This window comes from Cyanistes caeruleus, chromosome 2 (genome assembly GCF_971803275.1).
Source record: "Cyanistes caeruleus chromosome 2, bCyaCae1.hap1.1, whole genome shotgun sequence".
Classification (NCBI taxonomy): Eukaryota; Metazoa; Chordata; class Aves; order Passeriformes; family Paridae; genus Cyanistes; species Cyanistes caeruleus.
The window spans coordinates 109,909,690-109,932,259 of NC_141702.1; the positions used below are offsets into that span (position 1 = coordinate 109,909,690).

At 44.8% G+C, this 22,570-nt stretch overlaps 1 protein-coding gene across 6 annotated transcripts in view; it reads left to right on the top strand.

Moving 5' to 3' along the window:
* Window positions 1-151: 151 nt before the first annotated feature.
* The window catches only part of LOC111926612 (phosphofurin acidic cluster sorting protein 1-like), a 53,069-nt gene continuing 30,650 nt past the window's right edge, over window positions 152-22,570 (top strand). For 4 of the 6 annotated variants that reach the window (XM_086879049.1, XM_086879050.1, XM_086879051.1 and 1 more), the window contains exon 1: window positions 152-354. In XM_086879049.1, the coding sequence (XP_086735175.1) occupies window positions 158-354 (197 nt within the window). In that variant the 5' untranslated portion in view covers window positions 152-157. Of the gene's footprint in view, window positions 355-2,826; window positions 3,537-14,047; window positions 14,524-22,570 lie in introns of those variants that run through there. The other 2 variants (XM_086879055.1, XM_086879054.1) reach the window with 2 other exon arrangements.

Consider the following 22,570-nt stretch of genomic DNA (forward strand, 5'->3'; position numbering starts at 1 on the left):
GCTCCGGTTGGCTGGTGCCCGCGCCCCAGCCGCGCTCTGATTGGTCAGGGGCTGAGAGGGAGCGGGCGCGCGCGCGCGCGCGCGCCGGGGTGGAGGCCGTCGCTGAGGCGAGGGGCTCGCGCCGCCCCCCAGCGCCAAAGGCGGCGGCGGCGGTGGGATGGCGGCGATGGCGGCGGTGGCGGGCGGCTCGCTGGGCTCCGGCCCCGGCCCCGCCGCGGGGCCTCCGGCGGCGGCCGGCGGGGCGGTGGCGACGGCGGCCGCGATGGCGGTGGGCAGCCCGGTGCCGGTGCCGGTGCCCATGAACCTCTTCGCCACGTGGGAGATCGACCGCTCGGCGCCGAGCTGCGTGCCCAGGTGAGCCGCCCCGTCGCCGGGGCTGTGCGGAGCCCGGACACGAGCGGGGCCGGGGAGGAGGCGGCCCCTGCAGCATCCCTGCCCCGCCGGGCCGCGCTCCGGGGAGGCCCGGCCCCAGGCAGGGGCTGATGCGCAGCGTGCCCCAGCCGCCGAGCCCCCGCTGTGCTGGCAGCGGGAGCGGCCCCGGGGACCGGCGGGGCAGGGGGGCACAGCGCTCGACCGCGGCTGCGTTGCCTCCATGTTGCAGCCTCTGGCGAGCGTGTGCCGCGATGGCCATGGATCTCAGAAGGGGGTGTATCGTCGTGGTCGTGCTTTGGAAAGCTGCCTCTTTGCCCCCGAAGTGAACGGTGATGGCTCTACAGCCGCTTCCCTGAAGGCAGGCAGGCATCCGTGGGCCTCTGTCATCTACGCTCCTGTATTCCTGTAGGAATATCCCTATTCCCCTATAGACCATAGGGAACAACATTTGCTGTGCTGCCAGCTGAACTCAGAGTTGTATCTCTGGCAAGCTGGGAGACATGCTGAGTGGTGTGGATGTCATCACTGTCTGTATGGTTAAAGGTATGGTCCAGGCTAGATGTGCTTATCAACACCCATCGTGGAGCCAGCCTGATGCATTAACGAGGTGGGTGGGTGTCCTTTGGCCCACGCATCTTACCAGAGTCTGATCAGGTCTTCTCGTGAGAGGTACAGGGCAGGTTCAGGAGGTCACCCTGGTTCCTTGAGTCTCTGGGCTGTGGTGAGTTGTCGACAATGATGTATTCAAGTGTTTCACAAAAATTAGAGGCGTAAAATTCAAGAGGGGGGGAAAATACATTCCTGTAGGGCAGCAGGATACCAGCCTTTGTGAAAGGGCTTTGTTGGATGGATGTTTAACTCAGTGACTGAGTGGTTGGATGTGCTGGAGTAGAAACGTTCCAAAATCAGCAGCTCCAAGCTGCTAGAGAAAGCCTCTGTGATTGTGGTGCCCAAGGGAGGATTGTGGTGCCCAAGGGAGTGCTGGGCTCGGCAGACAGCTGATGTGAAGGAGTTTGCAACATGTGTCTGCTAAAAGCCCATGCACCTTTTGATGACACATGCTGAGACTGTTGTGTGGAGCAGGAAGCAAGTGATCATTTCATAGCTTTAAAGTGACTTGAGGTGTTGTTCATGTGTGGGCAGGTTACTCCCAAGCTGGAATTTGGAGAGCAGGACAGAATTACCAGGTTGACTTCCTGTAGAAAAAATTTGTGTATGCAGAGCACAGAACTTAGTGATGGTGAAGGATGTGCATGTATGTAGGCTTCCCAAATGGAAGTGCTCCGGGAGCTACAGAGAGGACAACTGCTTTGCACAAACGACAGAATGACTGAGAGTAGTGAGACTGAGCGTAGAGGAGTGTAGAAGCAGGTTACATGGGTGGCAGGATGCCAGCGGGTGAGAAGTGATGTGTAATCAGTCTGAAAGTTGTTTGTAGAACTGGTTTTTGGCCCAGTGGATCCTGTGTCTTCTCACAAGGACAGTTTCCATTAGCATTGTGTAGATGCTTGTTCTAATGCAAGAGCTTCTTTGTGTGCTGATAGCCCAGGGGGCAGCCATCTGACACAGCTGCTTGCAGGAAACTTCTGTGAAATTCATCTGAAATACTGTCTCTGTAATATCTTCAAGCACAGTGTCTGCTAAGATGGGAAGAAGCTAATGGAAGCTGATTCTTCCCTCAGAGGCCATGGCTCCAACATGATGTGCTGTCATATCTGTAGAATCAGCAGGTCTGGAGAAGTCCTGCCAGTGGCCACAGTGACCAGTGTGGGATTGGTGCTTTTGTATTTTCCGGTCTTCAGTTAGCCCAAGCTTTCCCAAGTGAGCACTTCACAGGTGGGCACCTGTCAGACAAGTGTTTTAGTTCACTGAAGCTGAAGGGACCTCAAGTGCCAAACCTAAGCTGTTAATGGTGTATTTGTGCACTGTGCTTCCTTATTGTTTGCCCATATTCTTTCTCTACTGATCTGCTTGTATATAGTATATTCTTGATGTGTTTCTCAAGGCAGGAGTTCTGCTGTACTGTCCCACCACAGGTGGGACTCACTGGTCTCACTGTGCTTTGGGGGTGGTAGTGGTGGCAAAACAGTTTCCATCCAAGGGCAATAATGCCCTTGGGCTTCTTTGTCTCTTATGCATGTGTAGTCTGCACTTTTTCATACTCGTGCATATCTGGAGAAAGAAGAACTTTGCACTGGTTTTAATGCTAAAGAAGATGGTTTCTTTTTCCAGAGTCTATGCTGCAAGTCTTGGTGGTCCCCGTGCTCCTTCTTAGGTGTTTAATTTTCTGCAGGTGCAGCTCTAGGTGCTGCAGGAGTGGGACTGGGCTGGATCAACCTTTGTGGGGTTGCTCTGTGCTCAGCTGTTAATACAGGACAGGTGGGAGGTTGTCCAAGCCTTCAGGATACCAGAAAGAGCCTGGGCCAATAAAAATGGGCAGTGGGAAGTATAACTGCATGGAATGGTTCAGTTGTATGAGTGTAGGATTTTTGATGCCTCGCAGGAGGATCTTGGCTTTTTAATCTCAGCTGTATTGGAGGTTTTTTTCTGGCTGAATCGGGCATGTGGCACTGAACAAAGTCCACATTTATTTTTGGAAGTTGCTTTGCTCTCCAAATGGAGGTATCATCCCTCCTGCTGGGGTCTTCCTCTTTTCAGGGCCAAGTTGAGAGAGATCTGTGACCTCTTGATGACCTTCCTATGAACTGACTGAGCATAGCCTAGACCCAGCTGCCTTTGGCTTAAGTGTCTGCTAGGGGAGGCAGAGCTGAATTTTATGGGCAGTGGGCTATTACACAGAGAGGCAGGAGGAAGTAAACACCTGGAAATAATACAAAATTCTCTTTGCATCTTCAGTGGGGCTATCCATTGGCTCAGAATGATTGGCTTCCCATCACAATGCTTTAGAAGAAAAGCAAACTTGATTAATTCACAATGCTGGATATGAAGCCTGCTTTGACTAAAATAGTCACATCAATCAGCCTTAACTTCTACTCATAGTTATCTTAGTAGAAGTCTTTATAGCAGCATTCTGAGGTGGGAGTGTCTTTATTGAGATGCCTTGCAAATGAGTCCCCTTAGGGGTAGTAGCAGATTTTTGCTTTGTAGAGACGGCCAGAAGTGATCTAGAGCTCTGCCAAGGTAAAATGTCCGTCTGCATCAAGGTAAAGTCTTACTGTGTTTTCATTGTTTTGGTCAGGCAGTACGTTGGGAAAAAAATGTGTCAAAGGACTTTGTGAAAACATGCTTGAGGTCTTGTTATTTCCACACAGTGGTGTTTTCCACCTCTTCTAACAGGACTGCTTTTTTTTTTTTTTTTTTTTCCTTTTAACATCTGAGCATCCATAAATGTGAGTTCTTAATTAGGAAACAAGATAAGATTGTGTGATTGTGTTCACTTTTTCCATGACACAGCTACTGTGTTTGGTGTTACGTGGATGTTGTTTCAGTGATAAGTAATCGTGTTTCTAGTTAGAGGTGAGAGATACAAGTTGTGTTTTGGTCTCTGTGTCAGTATTGCTGAGGTCAGGCTGCAAAGGCAGATTCTGCTTGTGCAGATTTTGCTGTGAATGGCACTGCAAGGATTCAAATACACTGCATTTCATCCACAATACCTTGTATCTCAGTACAATGCACGAGGAAACATTCCAAGTCTTGCTGCCACCCACACAGTGTGCTCGAACAAAGTGTTTCCTGCTTATGGTAGTTAGAAAAGCATTGATTGAGGGAAATGCATGTGTTTTGGGCTCACTAAGTGAGACTCTGGATGTGTACCTTTGGGATATTACATTCCAGAAGGTGCTCTGAATTCTCTATCATTATAATTTGCAAACTTTTGTTTTGGAAAGTTACAGCCTAATGAATGTCTTCTTGGAATGAGGGCAGTTGTTGCAAGTACAACTAGAAATATCCCAAAAGTGGCAGCTAGGGTGATCCTTTGAAGTTCCATGAGGTGAATACTCTTGTCTGTGCAACCCAGTTTTCTTGTTTGGGCAGCCAGTGTCCATTACCTGACAACTCGTGGAGAGCAGGTTAACACTTCATTTGTGCAGGTGTGGTTTTATGATTTTCATTGCCTGCGGTCCAGGAATCCTTTCAGGGACAGTTCCTGCCGTGAGGTGTGAAGGAACATGCTCTCCTCTGGCACAACTACACGAAGGGGGAGCTGTGGGCTCAGGGGTCTGTTTACTCTCAGCACAGACCATTGCCTGTCTTTCCTACAACCCCTAAGAGCTTCATGGCAATGAAGAGCCTCTGAACTGGGTGTTCCTTTAAGAAATGCTTATTCCAGCTGGAATAATATGTGTTTATCTGCCTGAGATGTTCTTGAGTGGAATCCTGGATAAATCAGACATTTTCATGGTAAACTTCCAACCTCAGCAAAATCTGTTCTGTTTGGATAAGCTACAGAGTTGCACCTCTGGGAATGTTAAATGGTTCCAGATTGTTCCTTCAAAAGAGATACTGTGTTGCTCTGACAAACTGGTGTAGCTTCAGACCCAGAGTGCCTGGGAGAGGCCAGTTTCTTGTAGGGAAACAGTCTCTTAAAAACTGGTGATATGCCGTGTTTGAATTACAATTTCCTTTCAGTCCTGTATAGAAAACAAAATGTTCTAAACAGCCATCAGATTGCTTATTATCCTTAATATTGTGGGCTTGGCTACAAGCCTGCAGCATAATGTCTCATATGTTGTCCACTATCTGTAGCTCTCTGTGGCAGTGGAGCACGTTTGGGATTTCTTCCCTGGCAGTGTTTTGTTTTTCTTCTGAGCATACAAGAAGTGAGACAAGAACTTGGGACAAGTGTGCTCTGCTAATATGATTGATGGGGGGTATGCTCCTTGCAAAATGTTAATAGTGACTTCCCTGAGGGTTTAATTTTATTTGAAGGACCTGTCAAACTGCATCCAAGCCTTGTTTGTGCTTTCTTCATTAGCCAGGCTGTGTTGCAACAGTTGTCTGATGGCTTATCAAAAATGTTGCATTGTTCTTACTGTGCTAGGACACCACGAGTGCACATTCTGCTTCCTCTGGCATCCTCAGTCACTTGAGGCTGGTCATTAGCAGCCACATCATTTGTATACAGTGCACCCTTCTCTGGGATCACGATCCCCAGACCTTTATTCTGTCAAAAGGATAAATTGCTATGCACCATCAGCTTATGGGGTTCCCCTAGTGATCCATTCAGTGGTCAAGTCTGTGATGATGCTTTTGTGTAATTGTTTGAACGTGGAATGATTCTAGATTGAAAGCTGTGTCTTCTGTCAACTTTAAAAGTTGTTTCCAAAAGAGATCCAGAGGTAAAAAACACTGCATTTTGTAGCATGCCAGGTGAGCATATGCACAGAGTTATTTTCCAAATATGTTGTGTTATTATCTGGTCCAAGCTTTCAGCATCCCAGCTGACGGGGAAGCTGTGTTTCTGTTTTGGTTTGTTTTGGGTTTTTTTTTTAACTACATCAAAGCTGGTGAATACTGTTTTGGGAAACAAGAATTGAGAGCGTCTTACTCCTCTGTGTGGGATGTGGCAGCAGGAACTTGTCTCTGCCTCTGGGGAAGCAGACAACTCAAGTGATAGTGTTCTTGTAGCTAGAAGCCTCTTAGATAAATGAGACTTTGTTTGGATACTTCAGTATACTCATTGCAGTGTACTGGGAGGACAGATTTAATGTTTCAGGTGCCTGAACACATTGCAACTGTGGTTACAGAGACCACTCCCTGCTCTGCTGTGTGATTCAGCCCCAGTGAACACAGCCCAAAATTATGCTGGCATTTTCTGCTGGCCTGTTGCAATGCCCTCTCCTTTACAGTGCTGCCCACTGCCATCTCTCATGCCCTGTTTCTCTGTATTGTGGTCTAACCCAGTGAGGGGTTCTGTTTAGTAAATTAGAACTCCTGTTGTCCTTTGTTCTGTGTTCTACTTATTTACCTACTCATGCTGATTTTAAAATTTCTATTTCTTATCATGTTTCTTATTCTTCAGTGTGAACATATTTTAAATAGCATGAGATCCAAAGCCAGTGCATGTGGGATCATTTATTGGACAAAAAAATGTCCATTTCCCATGCCCAGCTATGTATTTTTAACTGTTTTTCTTCATATGTGATAAATAAATTCTTTCCAGTATAGGCAGTTCAGGATGACATCAGAACTCACCTCTTCAGTTCCATTTTCCAAAACTGAAAGCCACTGACAATTAGGTGTTGGACTGTTGCAATGATAGCAGGGTTAGAATAAGAGTAACTCCCTGGTAAAGGATTCTGCTACTCTTTTCCTATTCTTTAATAGCTTTTTCTACCAGGGGAGAAGATCCTGTTCATGCAAAGCCTCTCATTGATGTTTCATTTTCAGTAACAATTCAAAATCCATATTATTTAGATAAGTGTAATTTAGATTTACTTTATTTATATGCTTTTAGAATAGCTCCTGTGTATTTAGCATTTCCCTCCATGTTCCTTCAGCTGTCTTCTTGTAGTCTATTTTCTGACTTATCAACACATTCACTTTTTTCTCATTGCTCCTTTCCCTCAAAATGCCTGCTGATACTTTTGACACTGTTCTCACGATTTTTTCCTTGCTTCTGTCTTGACTTGCATAGCTGTAACTGAGCAATCTTTCAATCCGAGTCTTAATTTTTCCCTTCTTAAAGTAGTTTGATTTTTTTCTCATAATTTAAAGACTATTCCTTGTGAAGCTATAGCGACCACATCTTGTTCTTGTATGTCTTATATTTTTCAGCTGAACTATGTTCTTGATCTGCTTGGGTTGTTTTTTTAATGGCTTTTATATTTTTTCACTGCTAATGAATATCAGGTTTTTTTCTTCTTCTGGACTTTCTGAACTTTCTTGTATGTGTGTCCCTGAAATACAGTCCCATAAGTCGACATTTCTTTCAGTTTTCTCGTACCTTATGCTCAGGGCTGCTTGTTCCAGGTATCCCTTCCTTTCCTGTGTGCTCCTTTGTCAGAAGCAGACTCTGGATTTCCCATTTGGATTTTATGTGCTGTGTGTATGGATAATTTGTTAATTTTTTCCTTGATGTTTGTCAAGTCCCTTGGTATTTCAAGCTTTTTTCCCCCCCACCTCTTATGGGGTGGCAAAAGGACAACATTCCCATTGCTCTGCATTTACACTGTGTTCATCTCATCTGTGTCTTGCTGAAATGTTAATATTATTTGGAAGTGATTTTATCTGTTGCTGTACTGATTTGGGAAACTGTGGACAAGTCAGCCCTGTTTCAGGCTGCTGCTCCACCCACCAAGGATCTGAGCAGAGAACTGCATTGTACAGGCAGTGGTTATTAACAGCTTGTGTTGATGAAAAGCCTAAGAACAAATTTGCCAGCTTTGGTAAGAATCATTCTTTTGAGTAAAGAATCTTAACTGTGCAACTCCTTAGAATTAAACTTTCTTTAAATGTAATTTTTTTTTTCTCAGTTTTTTGAAGAAGCTATAAAAATGGATTCCCATGCTGGTTTTACACTCTTTCATGGACTTGTATCACTTCAGTCCCTCCCCTGTACTGTTGTCCCAGGTGTAACTTCACACGGTCCAATGTTCCTGAGCCTGCAGGGATTCAGATCTAAGGTGCTTGGCAGCTCAGGATAAAAGCAGAAGAAGTGGATGGGATAACAGTCTTGTGTCCTTGCTGGTTCAGGAGTAGCAAGCTGTAATGAAATGCGAACTCTACATTAAGCATTAGTAGGAAAACTGTTAACTACGCTTTAGGGAGGCTGCTGTGTGGCACATGATTGCTTTTTGCCAGTGTGTGTGTAGATCTTACCGGAACACTGGATAATGGAAGGAGTTGGTGTCTATCAGTGACCTAACCCTGACCTCATTTCACCACTTTTCCCAGCTTAGCTGCATTGGCACAGCAGGCTTGGAGGTATATCCCGGTAAACTCTGCCAAATGATGAGTGTGAGAATGTGGTCTGTTCTGCATCCCCATTAGCACTTTCTCACTTGGTTCGAAGGTACTTGTCACCATGTCTTAAGCACTTGTGCTTTCCTTTCTGCAGAAAAGGCGGCAAGTGGTGTTTTTGTAATCACTGCTTTGTGGTGGTTACTTCATTTAACACACTTTATTTTAGCCTGGAGACAGTGAGGGAGCTGTTTAGCAACAGGTACCTGACAGGCTGCTCCAGCTGTGGAGGCTCCGAGCAGGTGCGGCGAATTTGCACCTTGCCATGCCATTGACTGCTCCTCTCTGCTAAACTGGCACTGCAGCATATTTTGTTAAAGCAGCCTTGGATTTGGGGACAGCTGGTGCAGCAATTCTGCTGCATATGGAGACAGAAAATTTCAGAATCTGTTACATTTGTGAAAAGAGTTCCATGACATTAGCCATACTATTGCTGATGCCTAATTTCAGCGTGGCTAAAATGAGAGATCAGTGTGCTGCTGCAGACTTCCACTATTTCCTGTCTGTCCTGAGATTGCTTTTGGGTAGACCCCCAGTGAACAACTGGAAGTTTTAAAACGGTGATTTTAAGTAAAGCAGTGACCAGGTAAAGATGGGATGATAGAACTGCTTCTGTTGCGTAGAAAAAATAATTTTGAAAGTTCACTGCAGCATGTTACCACTGCCCTGTGGATTGGTTAGTAAGGTCTTTTTAAGGTTTCTAGGGAGGCTGTTATGCATCAGCAATGGATTTGGTCACGTGCTCTTTGTTAAACAAGTAAGCTTGAAAATATTGTTTGAAAATAAAGCAGAAAGATGACCTTGTAGTTTGGGCACTGAAGTGAGGCTTAGATTCAGATTCTGAAGTTGCTTGCTCTTCTAGTTGAAGTGGCCCTGTCCCTCCCTGAAGCCAGAGCTATGACTCATGTTCCTGTTCTCCCTGCTTTGTTCACAGCTGTTTCCATGCTGCAGTGTTGCCTTTTTCTTGCATGTGATAGAGTGACTGTGGAGAGAAACCACCTGAGAGTGAGAGCACTAGCAGAGTTTGCCTTGCTGTCCAATCTGCCAGATGGGAATCCCCTGGGAACTGGTGGGGTCTAGACTAAGGTTTGGGGAGCAGTGTGGAAATTATTTGGACTTTCTGCTAAGGTTTTAAGGGCTCTTTGTGCTGAGAAAAGACATTGTTCCTGACTGAGGCAGTATCTTGCAGTGGAACATGAGGGAGACTGATGGCTGTGTGTGATGATGGCTGTGTGACTGGGTAGAATGCTGGGATGGGGTTCAGGCTGTTTGGGCAGATCCTAATGCATCCTCAGGAGATGCTTCTTGACAGTGTCCTTATTATCTGGAATTCAGCTTGTGTGACAGGACATGCCAGGAGGCTATGGCAGAGTCTCACATCTTGTTGTGGTAGATGCTACATGATGTGCTACAGTGAAATGTTGCTTCCTTCGTGAGGGTTTTACTCCATGGTTTAGATAAGCATGGGTGAGGGAGAAGCAGAGGTGAAGCCATTCATCCAGCAGTTAAAAAGTGGCAGTGACAGATTAAATCTTATGTCTCTGCCTGAATCCAGATCTTAACTCTAAATCGTATCATTCTAAGGGCAATAAAGTCTAGCTGTAGCAGGGCCCAGGAAATGTAGTTATGTCACTGCAACTCTCCTGTGCACATGGTGGTGCAACGGTTGCTTGGTATGGTATATCCTCAATTAATTTTCCTTTTTATTTTTTGCCACTCCTTCCCAAGAATTTGGCTATTGGGAACAACACAATCAGTGAGTTGTAGCCTCACACATGAATCTGCAAGGAAAATACACAATGTCTGTCCAGTTCTCTCAACTGCTGATCTATTTGCCTAGTTTTGTACTGTCTTGTCAAAGGCAAATGCTGCAAAGAACCGTATTTCATAGAAATCTGTGGTTAAAGGGAGCTTGGAGGTTCTGTTAGGTCCCCTGTGGTGTAGAATTTGGCTGCCTTCCAATCCCTTCTTTGCTGGCTGGGTGTGCTGTGGAGGAAACTCAACCATCCTCAGGGTTTGCGTTTTCTAGTGGGGTGGTATTGAGAATCAGGAGGGGAAAAGGAGGAGAGAAGGCAGCCTGGAAAAAACCAATATAAGTGCAGGAAGGGGGGTGGGAGAGAACGGTGCATTTTCAGGCTAAGCTGTTTCAGCTCTGTTCTCTCCAGTGATGCATCTGTGTGGGTTTGTGGTGTGAAAGGATGCAGAGTTGAGAGATTGGTTTCAAGGAGTCTGTTTCATTCATGGTTTGTGCAGCAAGGTGCACTTGCTCCCTGCATAGGTAGATGTGCCTTTAAACCAATGAGTAGGAGGCAAAATTAGCAACCCTAAACACCTCTCTCAAACAATTGGAGTAGGAACGGTTTAACAGCCACCCACTTGCCTTGTAAGTTCTGCCTACTCACAGCCTAGCCAAGAGGAGGGAAAGGAAATCTCTTAAACTGATTATTGTTTAGGACTACAGGAAGCAATCCTGTTACAGCAATACTTTAATCCTGACACTGTTGGGTCCCACTTAGAACAGAGAAATCTTGGTTTCATACCCTTGCAGGCAGTGATGTGGTGTCTGTAAAAAATATCAAATTGAACGTCCCCTTGCCTTGGCCTGAAGAAACTGTGATGAGGCTCCTCACTGAGCACTTGAAGTTTTTTGAAGGAGCATAAGAACAGTTGGCCCCAAAATTTGAGTCCTATCTATCTGTCTAGGTAAGGAATGACTTCCTTGGTAGATCTGAGTGTCTTTTGGGGGAAGTTTGAAGCTTTCAGCAGATCCTGATAGTTGTGTGCTCGTGAGAAGAGGAATCTTGAAAAGAATTTTCCAAAGACCACTTCTGCCACTGCAGCAATGGTTACTTCTCCTCTAGGTAGCTGGCAGAGCTGTGAGATTAGGGAAGAAACCAAGATGTAGACTGTGGCAGCCTGTGACAAGGGAAGGTGTTCTTTGGGTGAGGTGCAGAAATGCAAAATGGTTGGTGATGGGCTGGCAGAAGTGGTCAACATTCCAGCTAAACAGATCTGTGAACAGAAGGCAGAATAGGTATTGACCCACAGATGATTCTTTTCTCTTCTGAGAAATGATGAGGCACTTGTCTTGTGTGCAGTTCTGACTGTAGCAGCAAACACTCCTGTTGACATGAATATGAATAGGTTTCAGGTCCCAAGTGACAAAAGATTAATAACTCTGCTTAATTACAGCCTAATTTTTTTCTAATACTATGAGAATAAATGACTTTTCAAGGAGATCTGACTGTGAGATGTGCATGATACCGGATCTCTCTTTGGGAAGAAGGTAAAATTAAATAGATCAAGGTTTAAAATCCAGGCAAAATTGGTGTGAGAGAAGCTCCATGGTCTCTGCCTTTACAGTAGGTGTGTTTTCAGGCCAGACAAACTTTCCATTGAGGTTAGCAGTGTTCAGTGTAGATCTGTCCCAGGGTGGCTACAGCCTCAGCTATCCAGGTTATGGAACATCTTCCTTGTGACATCACAACGCTTCAAAGGAGATTATGAAAAGGAAGTGTAAAATTACGTGGTGTTTTGCCAGCACCAATTATAAGTACTGTGTAAGTGAAGCACATGACGTTTCAGAATTCAGTTCCTGTTATCCAGAACAAACATTTGCTGCTGCTACCTCTCTAGAAGGATCCCTGAGGTGTTGACAATGCAGTAGTGAATTCATATGTGACATGGTTTCCCTAAGGGCAGACAGCAACATGGGGGGACTTCCTCAAAAGCAGCAGGTAGAGCAGCAAACGCTAAAAAAAAGGAATCTCCTAGAAAGAAGGAAGGAAAACAGAAAGAAAAAAAAGAGAGAATAAAGAAGAAGAGATTTGGTGAGAGTGTGAGGATTTCTAGATGTATATTTTGAGGGTCCTGGTTCTTACTTGTTGACTATGGGAAATGAAGCCATTAAAAGGGAAATAACTTGGTTCTTTCTGGGGCTGAGAGATAATCTCAGGCTTCCTCAAAGACTTTTGAAGAACTACTTCTTCCCTTATTTTGCAGTAGGCAATATCACCACAAAATTAGTGGTGTATGTTCTGTAGAGCATCTTCTGCTCTTTGGGCATGTTACTGAAATATATGGGCATGTGCACACCCTCCTGACTGCCCTCCTGAAAGACAAAAATGGACCTCAGTGACAAGTTATCACCCTTGTCAAGGACACTTTGGAAATGCACTGCAAAAGGCCTATGAATTTGAGCTGTGGTGATGTGACTGTTAGTCCTTCCTGCTTCTCCCTGTACCTGTGGATTCTTTTTGGAGTGCCAGCACTGTGTGCAACTTGTAGGATGCTCATAGGGTTGCAAGTGACACTTGCTGCTTCTGAATGGTACCTGGTGGTGATAGAGAGTATTTGAAAAACACATGTCTGTGCAGAATACCTGGCTCTACCACCAGGCTTGACCTGGACATTATACCTGCATTATACCTGGGCTCTGCCTCTTGCTCATCATCCTCTCTTGTCCTGTGACAGAAGTGCTCAACTTTTTAGAAAAGTAATAAATCCATTTAAAGCAAACAAGTTGGAGGTTGGTGTTGTTCTTGTCTCTGGTGTAGGTCCAGGGAGGGGGGACAAAAACAGTGGAGAATTTCTGTTCTCCTATCCTATCTCCTCTCCTTCCTAATCCAGAAAGATATTTTGCAACAATTATATAGTCATTAACTGTATAATTGTATGACAACTGTCAGCACTGTAGAAACTCAAGCCTGTGCCATTTGCTTCTTATTTCCCTGGTTCTCACACTTCTCAAATTTTTACAGTATCCTACAATATGTACATTATACAAAGGACAGAAGAGGCTGAGTGAAAGCCAGCTATGTATTGCACTTGCTGATTTTCTTCCCTTTGTATTTTCAGGTTTTGTATTACCTTGTCATTTCCCATTTTTCAGCTATGATAGAAATATTTGTAAGGATTAAGCCTTAATGCTTAAGATTAGATAAAAGGAGTGTTGAGGGGAGGAGTCTGTTCTATGCTTGGTGACATTGGTTTTGTGCATGGACAGCCTGCAGTATTTGGGAGGAGAAGCAGCTCCTGAACAAACTGCTCATGGACTGGGTCTGCTAATGACAGATTGTTTGGGGTAGCAACTGCCTGGTAGTAAAATGACCAGTGAAGCAGAAAGATTTATTTTTTTTTGTGGCTTGGGAATTTGTAAGGGGTTTCCTACAAGTGATTCAAAAGAGCTTTTCAGTCTTTTATTATGTTGCAGTTGATGCTGTAGTGCAGCCATTGCCAGTCTCAGATCCCCTAAGTTTGGTTTGGACATGTTATCTTAAGATTTACAGACTGAAACACATTGATTTGTTGCTTGTGCTGAGCTTCACCTCACTGTTTCACTATCATTAAATTGCCCCAATGGAAGATAAACTTTGAGCAAATTCACCTAAGCTGAATGCTTCCCTTCCTCTGATTTACACTGGTTTTACCTTGGGAATTGAACCTGATAAGCTCTCTTTCAGTATGTATGCAGGTACACAACAAATAGGCCCTAAATATGATCTATTTTTTCTTCTCTAATGTAAGGCCTTGAGATATTAGGAGCTGGGAATAATCCTGCTCTTCCATGTGGACATCCCTGAGAACAAAAGTGTATAGAGTTCCTTACAACCCACAGCGATATTTCTTCCTTGCCTGCCTGTTATCCCTGCCCTTGCAGAATTTGGCATGTGCTTTCTGTTGCAGTGATAGTAGGAGGTTTCTTGTAAAGCTTTGTGATTATTAAAGGCAGGCTTTGTTTTCTTTTTACTTTGCCTGCAGAGGTTGTGCTTTGGAGGATTGTCATCCTCTGAATAGCAAGGCTAGCAGCTTTCTTCTCCTTAAGAATAAAGATCTAATTTTGAAGATGTATGCAGATTTTTCACTGATGGAAGAGTTCTAATAGAATAAAGAATTTTCTGTCAGGACAAGCTGTGTGTTTCTTCATGACTGCAGCTACTAGGTGAAATGGATGAGATGCTCCTAAAGCATATGCCTTAGAATCAGATCTGTCTGTATGCTGTGAATTACTGGGCTACATCCAGTGATAAAACTGGATGTAAAATCCTGCTCCCAACTCCGGACAACTCCTGAGGCCACAAGTCCAGAGCATAACAGAACTGAGAAAGCTGGACTGTGAGGTGTATGGTTGAGTTCTCCCCACTGTCCTTTCGGATGCATTTCAAGCTATTTCTCAATGGATGTTGGAAGATTTCCAGCCTCTTGCTGCCTTGCTCAATCATCTGCAGTGTGAGTAGTTTAGTAACACATGAGAATTACAGCAAGCTTGAGGTGGTTTGGCTGTGTTGTGTGAAATACTCTGCTGTGCCCTGGGAGTTCAGATGGAAAGTCTTCCTGGAAATGGTGTTTGGGGTTACTGGTTAGTATGAATTTGAGTGCAAATCCACCACCAACTCCTGGTAGCTGACATCCCTAGCAGGGAATAAGTTGGTAGTAGTTGTTTTCTCTCTTTTGAGTTAGTTTTCTCACCAGTCCAAAGGAGAATGGAGAAATGTGGCATGGATGCTGAGAAGCTGCTCCTTTGTAGAAGAGCATTTCCTTTTTGTGACTCTCCAGAGGTAGCAACTGCCAGAGGGCAAAAATAGGGTGTGATGAAAAAACAAACATGCCTACTGGAAGGATGCTATGCTTTTCGTTTCTTCAGCCATGGTAGCTGACTTTTCTCTTCTATGAATCTGGTTTAGTATGTTTTTGGTAGAGAAGAGACAATATGTCAGCTTTCCAGCATTTTCTAAGGCAGTTGTTAAGTCAGTGCTGAGGTTTAGAGGCTTACATATTAGAGGCTGATCCTGAAGGGCTTTCTCATAAGTATCTTTTCAAATACCAACTGGTCAGGTTTTTTTCCTGAAGAGCATGATTTGTATGGCACCTTTCATGGGCTGTAGTACAGGTAGCTGGGATGCATGACCCACAGCTATTGTGTGAACTCTCAGCACAACACAGCCAGCGCTGTCAGTAGAAATCTGTGCAGCAGGGTATAGGATTCAACACTAGACAAAATAGGTGAAATAAAAGTATTCAAATAAAACCAACAATACTGCCTTCAGGAAGCTGCTTCAGGAACTCTGGTGTGCTGAAGGAGAGAAAGGTAACAGGCACACCAAAGTGGCTAATTGCTGTTGTCTTATCTTAACTGGAAGGCTCCCTGAGTTGCATGCCTTTCTGCTGGGGTACTGGGTGAAATGTATGGTTGGCATTACAAGTGTTTCCTGTGTGTGATTCATGTGTTGTTTGGGTTGTTTCCAAAGAAGGTGGGAGAGCTTTTTTTCCTTTCTCAGGCCCAGTTCCAGATCCTCTCCGCTTGCTCTCAGCAGGGACACCTGGAATGGCACAAATTGGCAGTCCAGCCTCACAGCTCTGGACTGGCACTAGTTCCAGCACATGCCTGAGTATGTGATGAGCTAGATTAGTGCTGGCCTGGAAGGAAACAACACATTGTTTTTTAGGCTCATTCTTTGCTGGATGAACAGGCTGAGTCAACGCGTCACGTGCTCAAGCACACAGTGGTGCTCAGGAATCACAGGGAGTGAAGGATACAGCATTGGGATCTGGCAGTGGGGATCGGTTCTCCAGCTTCTCTGCTTGCACGCTCTGAGAGGGATTTGGCAGTGTTTCCAAGGAAGTGGGGTGTTGCTTGATTTCTGTAAGCACCTCTGTCAGGGGCCTGAAAATGAGCCTGGCAGGGAACTGTCCAGGCTCCTATATGACTCCTGGGGGAACCTGGTTATGGGCAGTAAGGTCAGGTCACCCCAGATATGTCTGCTTGATGCTGCCCTTTGTGTGCTCTCTGATGGGCACAGCATAAGGTCCATAAAGTGGAGCCATGCTGTTTTGTCTCTGAGAAAAAGGCAGTGGTAGAAGGAAAAGGTCATTCTGACTGAGTGCTAGTATAAACAGATTAAACCCTCCTCTTTATTTCTTCACAGTTTTCCCTTTGATTAGTGTTTCCTTTGATAATGTGGCTCTTTACATTTTGTTTTGTGCTGGTTTTAATTAACAGTGATTTACATGGATAATTGAGTAGAACAAAGTGTTTCTCATTGAGTGCCAGTTCTAATGGGGATGTTATCAGGTGTTCTCTTCCCTGGGACATTTTCCAGGTGACTCCTTGAAGAAAATTCTCTGCAGAGATGGAAATGTCTCTAACTGGGGGAAAAAAAAATCTTCCAAAAGCACTGAAGCACAGTGAAGTTGTGCTGAAGTAAAGGGATTCCCAAGGACATTGTTACAGTGTTTGCATGTGTAAGAAATCATCCTTTCTCATAGTGTTTGAAGCTGTTACAGAATTTCTTGTGCACCAAGGTGTTTTAAGCCCAAATTGACATGGTGCATCTGGGGCTCAAAGTAAACATCACTCAGCAAGTGAGTGGCAGGGATATTCACAGTGCTTTGAAATCTTTTGCTAGAGACAATTTCATCAGGACTGCAGCTCTCAGGGGTGTGTGCTGGATAGATTATCAGTAGTGCTCAGATACCAGCTTTATCAAAAGCGGTGCAAACTGAAGAAACAAGTGCCAGAAACAGCTAACAAATACCTCCACAGTCTTTGTTCTATGATTGAAGTCTTCCCTTTAAGCCTTTCTTTTTACAGGGGGGGTAACTGACCTTGAGTCTGAAACCCGGTGCTGCTTCAGTGTCTGTGAGCAGCTCTTCTTTGAGCAGATAATACAAGTGTGTGGGAGAGTGGCTCAGCCTGCCTGCTGAGGAGTAAGCAGCATTAATCTGGGGAGGTGGAGGGCTGGTTCATACACAGGTGTGCACACAGAGCCTGTTCATGGAGACCCAGGGACATGTACCCTGTGCTTTATGTGGCTGCCAAACCTGGAAGCAGAGGTGGCTGTAACTCATGCGGGAGCTTCTCACAGTCATGTGCCTGATCTCTGTCCTGAGAGTTTGGTTGTCACCTGTACCTTCTGGATTTTTCCTTCATAACAGTTCACATTGCTGCTTTAAATCTCTTTTCTCACAGGGAGAGTTAAACCACAGATCTTGGGTTTTCTCTGTCAATGATACATGTGCACATTTGGGGTTTATTATGTTTCACCTGTATTCAGTTGCAGAGTTTTGGCATCACCAAAAGTGAGGCTGGACTTGCTGTCAAATCAGGATATTCCAGAGGGAGGAAAAAGCCACACTTACAGAAATGTGAGTGGTGGATTAATCTTTTGTTTTAGGTTATCTCTACAATTGTTGGAATAATTTGATCTTTCTCTGTGGTGGTTACAAGCAGTCAGAGGGGCTGACAAGAGCAATTGCATTAAGCCTACTAACCCTTGCTAATGCTGTGAGCCAGAGGGATTTGCAGTATTGTCTGACTGAGGCTTAAGCTAGTTGTTTAATATCAGGTACTTGAGTTGAGGTGTTGAGAGAGGATATAAACAAGAAGAAAGGGAAAATCCCCAGTTTTATTTCTTTGATTTTGGAAAATGCTGGAATTTGGATTTTGGAGCTGCTGTGCTCCAAACTACTCAGCCTTTATAAAGTAGTTCTGAGGATTACTCAGGTAGGTCTAGTTTTGTTTTTATTGCCTGTTGTGCTGGAGCAACTCAGGCTACTTTTAAACAGAGAGCAATCTGTGCTACACACCACGTGTGCTGCTCTGCTGCTCACAGGTGTAGGTCTCCAATGTGTCGTTCCCTCAAATGGAAAAACTTGGAGAATCAATCACAGTGGCAGTTCAATGATCTGCCTTACAGTACCTTCACAGCTTGGCTTTGCTGGATGCTGAGCCTGCACTGAACGTGCCAGCTGTTCTGGTGTCCCTTGGAGATTTTCCATTCATAAGATTGAGCTGGGCTGAACTTACTTGGGCTTGCAGTCCTGTTGCCAGAAAACAGGATAACTGGCTGTCATCCAGGTGCTGAAAGGGCTTTGCTGTCAGAGTTTTTGGAGTATGGTGGTCTCCGGTGACATGGATTTGTGGAGTTGCTGTGGCAACCTGCATAGGTTTTGTCAAGTCCCTGCCTGGTTTCTGGTTTCCAAATTAGCTTTGTTATTCATCCCACTTTGGAGAATGGAGACTGGGAGCTGGGCCTTGGGCCAGTTTGCCTGCTGGACAAGCAAAGCAACCTCTGAAGAGGTGGGGGCAAAGAGCTGATGGCTGCAGCATGGTGCCTGCCTGCCTGCCTTCCCTCCAGCTGGGCACATCAGTGAGAGCCTCTGCCTCTCTGCAGCCTCCCTGTTGCCTTTACTTGCCTATTCCTACCATAGCTGTAGTTCAAAAGTAGTTAAAGTTGTGTCCTGGCCCCATTGCATTAGGTCAGACTGATTTGAAAACCCTATGCTGTTTTCATTTTAAATGAAAAAATATTGATAACTTCAGCAGAAACATGGTTTTAAAACAGTGCTTGCTTCAAGGGAGGTCATTCCTCTGAAGTTCATTTGAGTGGAACGTAGTTCAAACAAGGCCGTGAGTGAAGCCCTTGGAAGGCAGAGTTTTCCAAGCTTCTGAGGTAACTCAGGGCCTGATGCTTTCTAGCTGGAAGTCCATCCCACACCCTGGAACATTCAGCCTGTGCAGAACTGTCCCTTTCTCTCCTGTGAGCTCAGTGTGCAGCACTGTTGGCTCCACATACTAGCAAATTTTCTTCTTGAAGCTCCACATCTTCTCTTGAGGATGCTTACAAAGTCCTGGGTGATGGTCTCTTCATTTTCTATTCTATTCTATTTTGTGTGGCTAACTTTTAACAGGTAAGCAGCCTAATTAATTAAATGCTATACAGAGCTCTAATGTTGTATAATTAAGAGTAGGAGAGGGATGAAATTATCTTTTTCTTTCTTATTTTAAACACATACTTTTTATTATGATGCATCATGGGTTATTATATGCATACCTTGATTGAATTTTTCTCATCTTCTCCTCAAGATCTGATCACCCATCCCAGCATAATAATTTTGTTTTCTTCTTTCTTGTGAGGTGCCCAGCACTATTGTGTACTTAGTGTTCAGAGCAAGCTAAACATGCAGTGTCTATCAAATGCTGTTCCAGTTTTTATTTTCACTCTTACAGGTTCTGCATAAATGATATCTTGATTAAAATATAAAACATGTAGTTTTGTCTCATTTATGTGAAGTTTAATAGCAAGTGGGGAGAAAAAGATAAGCTTAGTGAAATGCTACATGGAGTTCTATGACAGCAAGAGTTGCTTATATTTTGGGCTTGATATGCATTGGATCATTATCATAAGAGTTTGGAGTTGGAGGTTCTGGACTGTGGACAGCAGAAGTGCCTTTATATTGTCTGAGTCATGTGGTTCACTTAAAGTAACTTTTGACTTACCTTTACACAGCCTTGAGCCTGAGATGTTTTGGGTATTGTATGTCTGTGATAAAAATAACAGAGAAGCAAATATGTGCTCAGGGATTGTTGCAGAGCTGATAGTGATCTCAGAAACCACAGGAGTGTCATGTTACTCCGTTCCTAGATGGAGATGCCTTGAAATGCCCGTGTAAAATGCTCCAGGGCATTATGAACCTGCAGCCTGCATGCTGCAGAGATCATACATGGATAGAGAAGAGCTGTTTATTGAATGGTAACACAAGTTCTGATCTTCAGTCTGGGCACAGGACTGTACATGTTAGTGTCTGTACAGTTAACTCACTGTGAAGAGGGAGTGTGTAGGGGAGCTCTGGGACATTTGAATTGGGTCTGCAGCCCACCTTGGGTCTCCTGGGTACACCACAAACACACCTGAGTATCCATTCTCAACCTCCTGTGGAGGTGATGAGAAATGTATTAGATGAAGCGAGACTGGGAGTGATGCTGGAGGCACAGAATTGCTTTTACTTGTTTCTGCTTTTGCTCTTTGAGAGTCATTTTAAATATTTGTGTTACATCTCATTGTATTCTGTGTCTTACTTGCCAAGAGTGGTTGCCTTAGTCACCAGGGCTGTGGTAACTAGGACAACAAGATTAAGCAGGCAAATGTAGAAATAATGGTAATAACTTTCTCAACTCTTCCTGCAATTGGCTTGTATGAACAAATATCCTGCATGTGGGTGACTTGTGTCAGCAGTCTGTTCTCCCTTTCTTCCTGACACATCCTGAAATCTTGCTGGTGGCACTACCCTGATTGAGCTGTGGTGGTGCCCTCCTGCAGCTGGAAATAAGCCTGTCAGGACCATGTGAATGTTGCTGTCCACCTCCTTCCTGCAGCTTGGCAGTCTGTGCTGGATCTGGAACAGAGTGCAAGGGACACTAAAGGCCAGCTCTTGGGGTCAGCACTTGTGTCCTCACTAGCTTGGTGGCAGATTCTGAGTGGGAAGTACAGGACCATCTGCTGAGATGGGGAGGCTGCCTTACAGTGCTGCGGCCAACTGGTGGCTTCCATGCAGTCACTTTCTTCCATGGATGTTGTCCTCTCCTGGAATAGTTATTTACATGTTGATTTGTTTGCTCACTGTTGCACTGAGGAGGGTCTGGGAAATGGTAGTTGTTGTCCTGTCTCTTATTCCTCAGGACACTGTTTGCACTATGGGTATAGCTGGAGGTCAGCTTAATGCAATTTCGCTTTGCTTTGAGAGCAGGCTGTTTCTATCCCACTAGGTAAACCCAAATCCTGACTTGGTACAATGAAGTTGTATCTCCCACCCCACCTTTGAAGCATGTTTCTGGAAACTCCCACTGAGCTACATCTTGCTGTGTCTGTGCCTTGTGTCTGCCCTTTCTGCAGTAACAAACCAGTGCAGTGTTCTCTCCTCTAGAAAGCTCCCAGCTCCATGAATTTGGGATAGCAAGGCACTTGCCTAGTATTCCTCGCTGTGCTGTGCATTGTTTTCTTTCTCCCTGCTTGTTTTCACCCAGCTGAACGTGATAGGGAGCTGCAGGGATCACAATAAAGGGATTCCCTGGATGCACAGGCCTCTTCTTTGTGAGCACCCTGTGCAAGCTTAATAGGCTCTTTTGAACACTCTTGACAATATCTGATTGATCTTTCATGTGGGGGAGGAGTAGGGTGATTGCATCCAAGGAACTGTGCTAACAAAAGACCCTGTGCTTTGGTACCTGCCTTCCCTGGGAAACAGCTTCCTCTGCCTCTTTTCTATATGTCATTATCCTGAGGCGTGCATTCACCTCGCCTGGCAGCCTGTTTATAGCTGCAAGCAGCATTTCTATTAAGGAACTGTCAGATATTTCTGAATTTTTATTTTTTTTTTCTTTGAGTGGTACCCTTTTTGTATGTCCAGATCCTGGGATTTGAGTTTCCTTCTCTGATGTTGCTTTCCCTTGACTTGGGTCCTCTTAAAAACTGCAACTGGCTGCAATTTTATAGTCACTTGCAGTCTTATTTCCTGCCGTTACTAACCATTGTTGGATAGAGTCAGATTCAAAGGTGTCCCCTCATGGCTGTTTTAAAAACTTTTCAGTATTATTCTGTGCTGGAACTAGCTTTTATTTCTTTTATAGGCTTGTTTTACAGTTTGATCAGTGAACCAAAAAAGCCACGTTTTTGTCTCTTCTGCTTCAGTTGGCTGGTGTAGAGCTTCCTGTGGGCCAGTCTCAAGGTAGTATGTGCACTGGCAAATGGTCTTCTGGAAGCCTGTGTACAAGAGCTCAGGATAACTCATTTCAGAAATGCTTAATGACCTCCTGTTTAAATTCAGAGTACTTAGAAAGCAAGGATGCTGCATCTGAACATATACAGGATAGCATGTGCCCAGATAATGGGCATAAAGCAGTGCCTCTGTTGCGCCAAGTGGTTTTGTGTGCGCCTATTGTACAGGAAATCCTTCAGCCACAGATCCCTGTGTGTTGGTGGGAAGGATTGTATGATAAATCACCCATCCCTCCATTTCCTGAGCTCCTCAATAGGCATTCTAGTGCTTCAGTGAGCACTACAAAACTGTGCCTTAAAGAGACAAAGTGGTTGGTAGGGTGTTGAACTTTTGAAGTGTTACAAATTTGAATTTTCTTAGTCAGGGTGTCTTTGGATGGCTGCCGGTGCCCGGTGTGGCTGTAATACAGGATGTGGTGAGGAGGCACACCAAGTTATTTATGGACCCTTTTGCTAGGTGAAATGTGTGCTGTGATAGCTCCTGGCTCTGCTTGCAGCTTGCTGAGAAGGTGAATGGGCACAGTGATCCTTGGAAAGAATGTCCTGTTCCACTGGGACAGCATCTGGAAGTGACCAGTTGCAGGTACATGTGGTGTCATCTGCTCAGTCTGTGTGCTGCTTGCTGGGACCCCCAAGGGCCTTTCCAGCCTGTGAGTAACTGTCTGACACTGCTGAGCCCAAGCTGCAGCACCTTGGAGAGTAGGGGCAGTCTGCTGGACAGC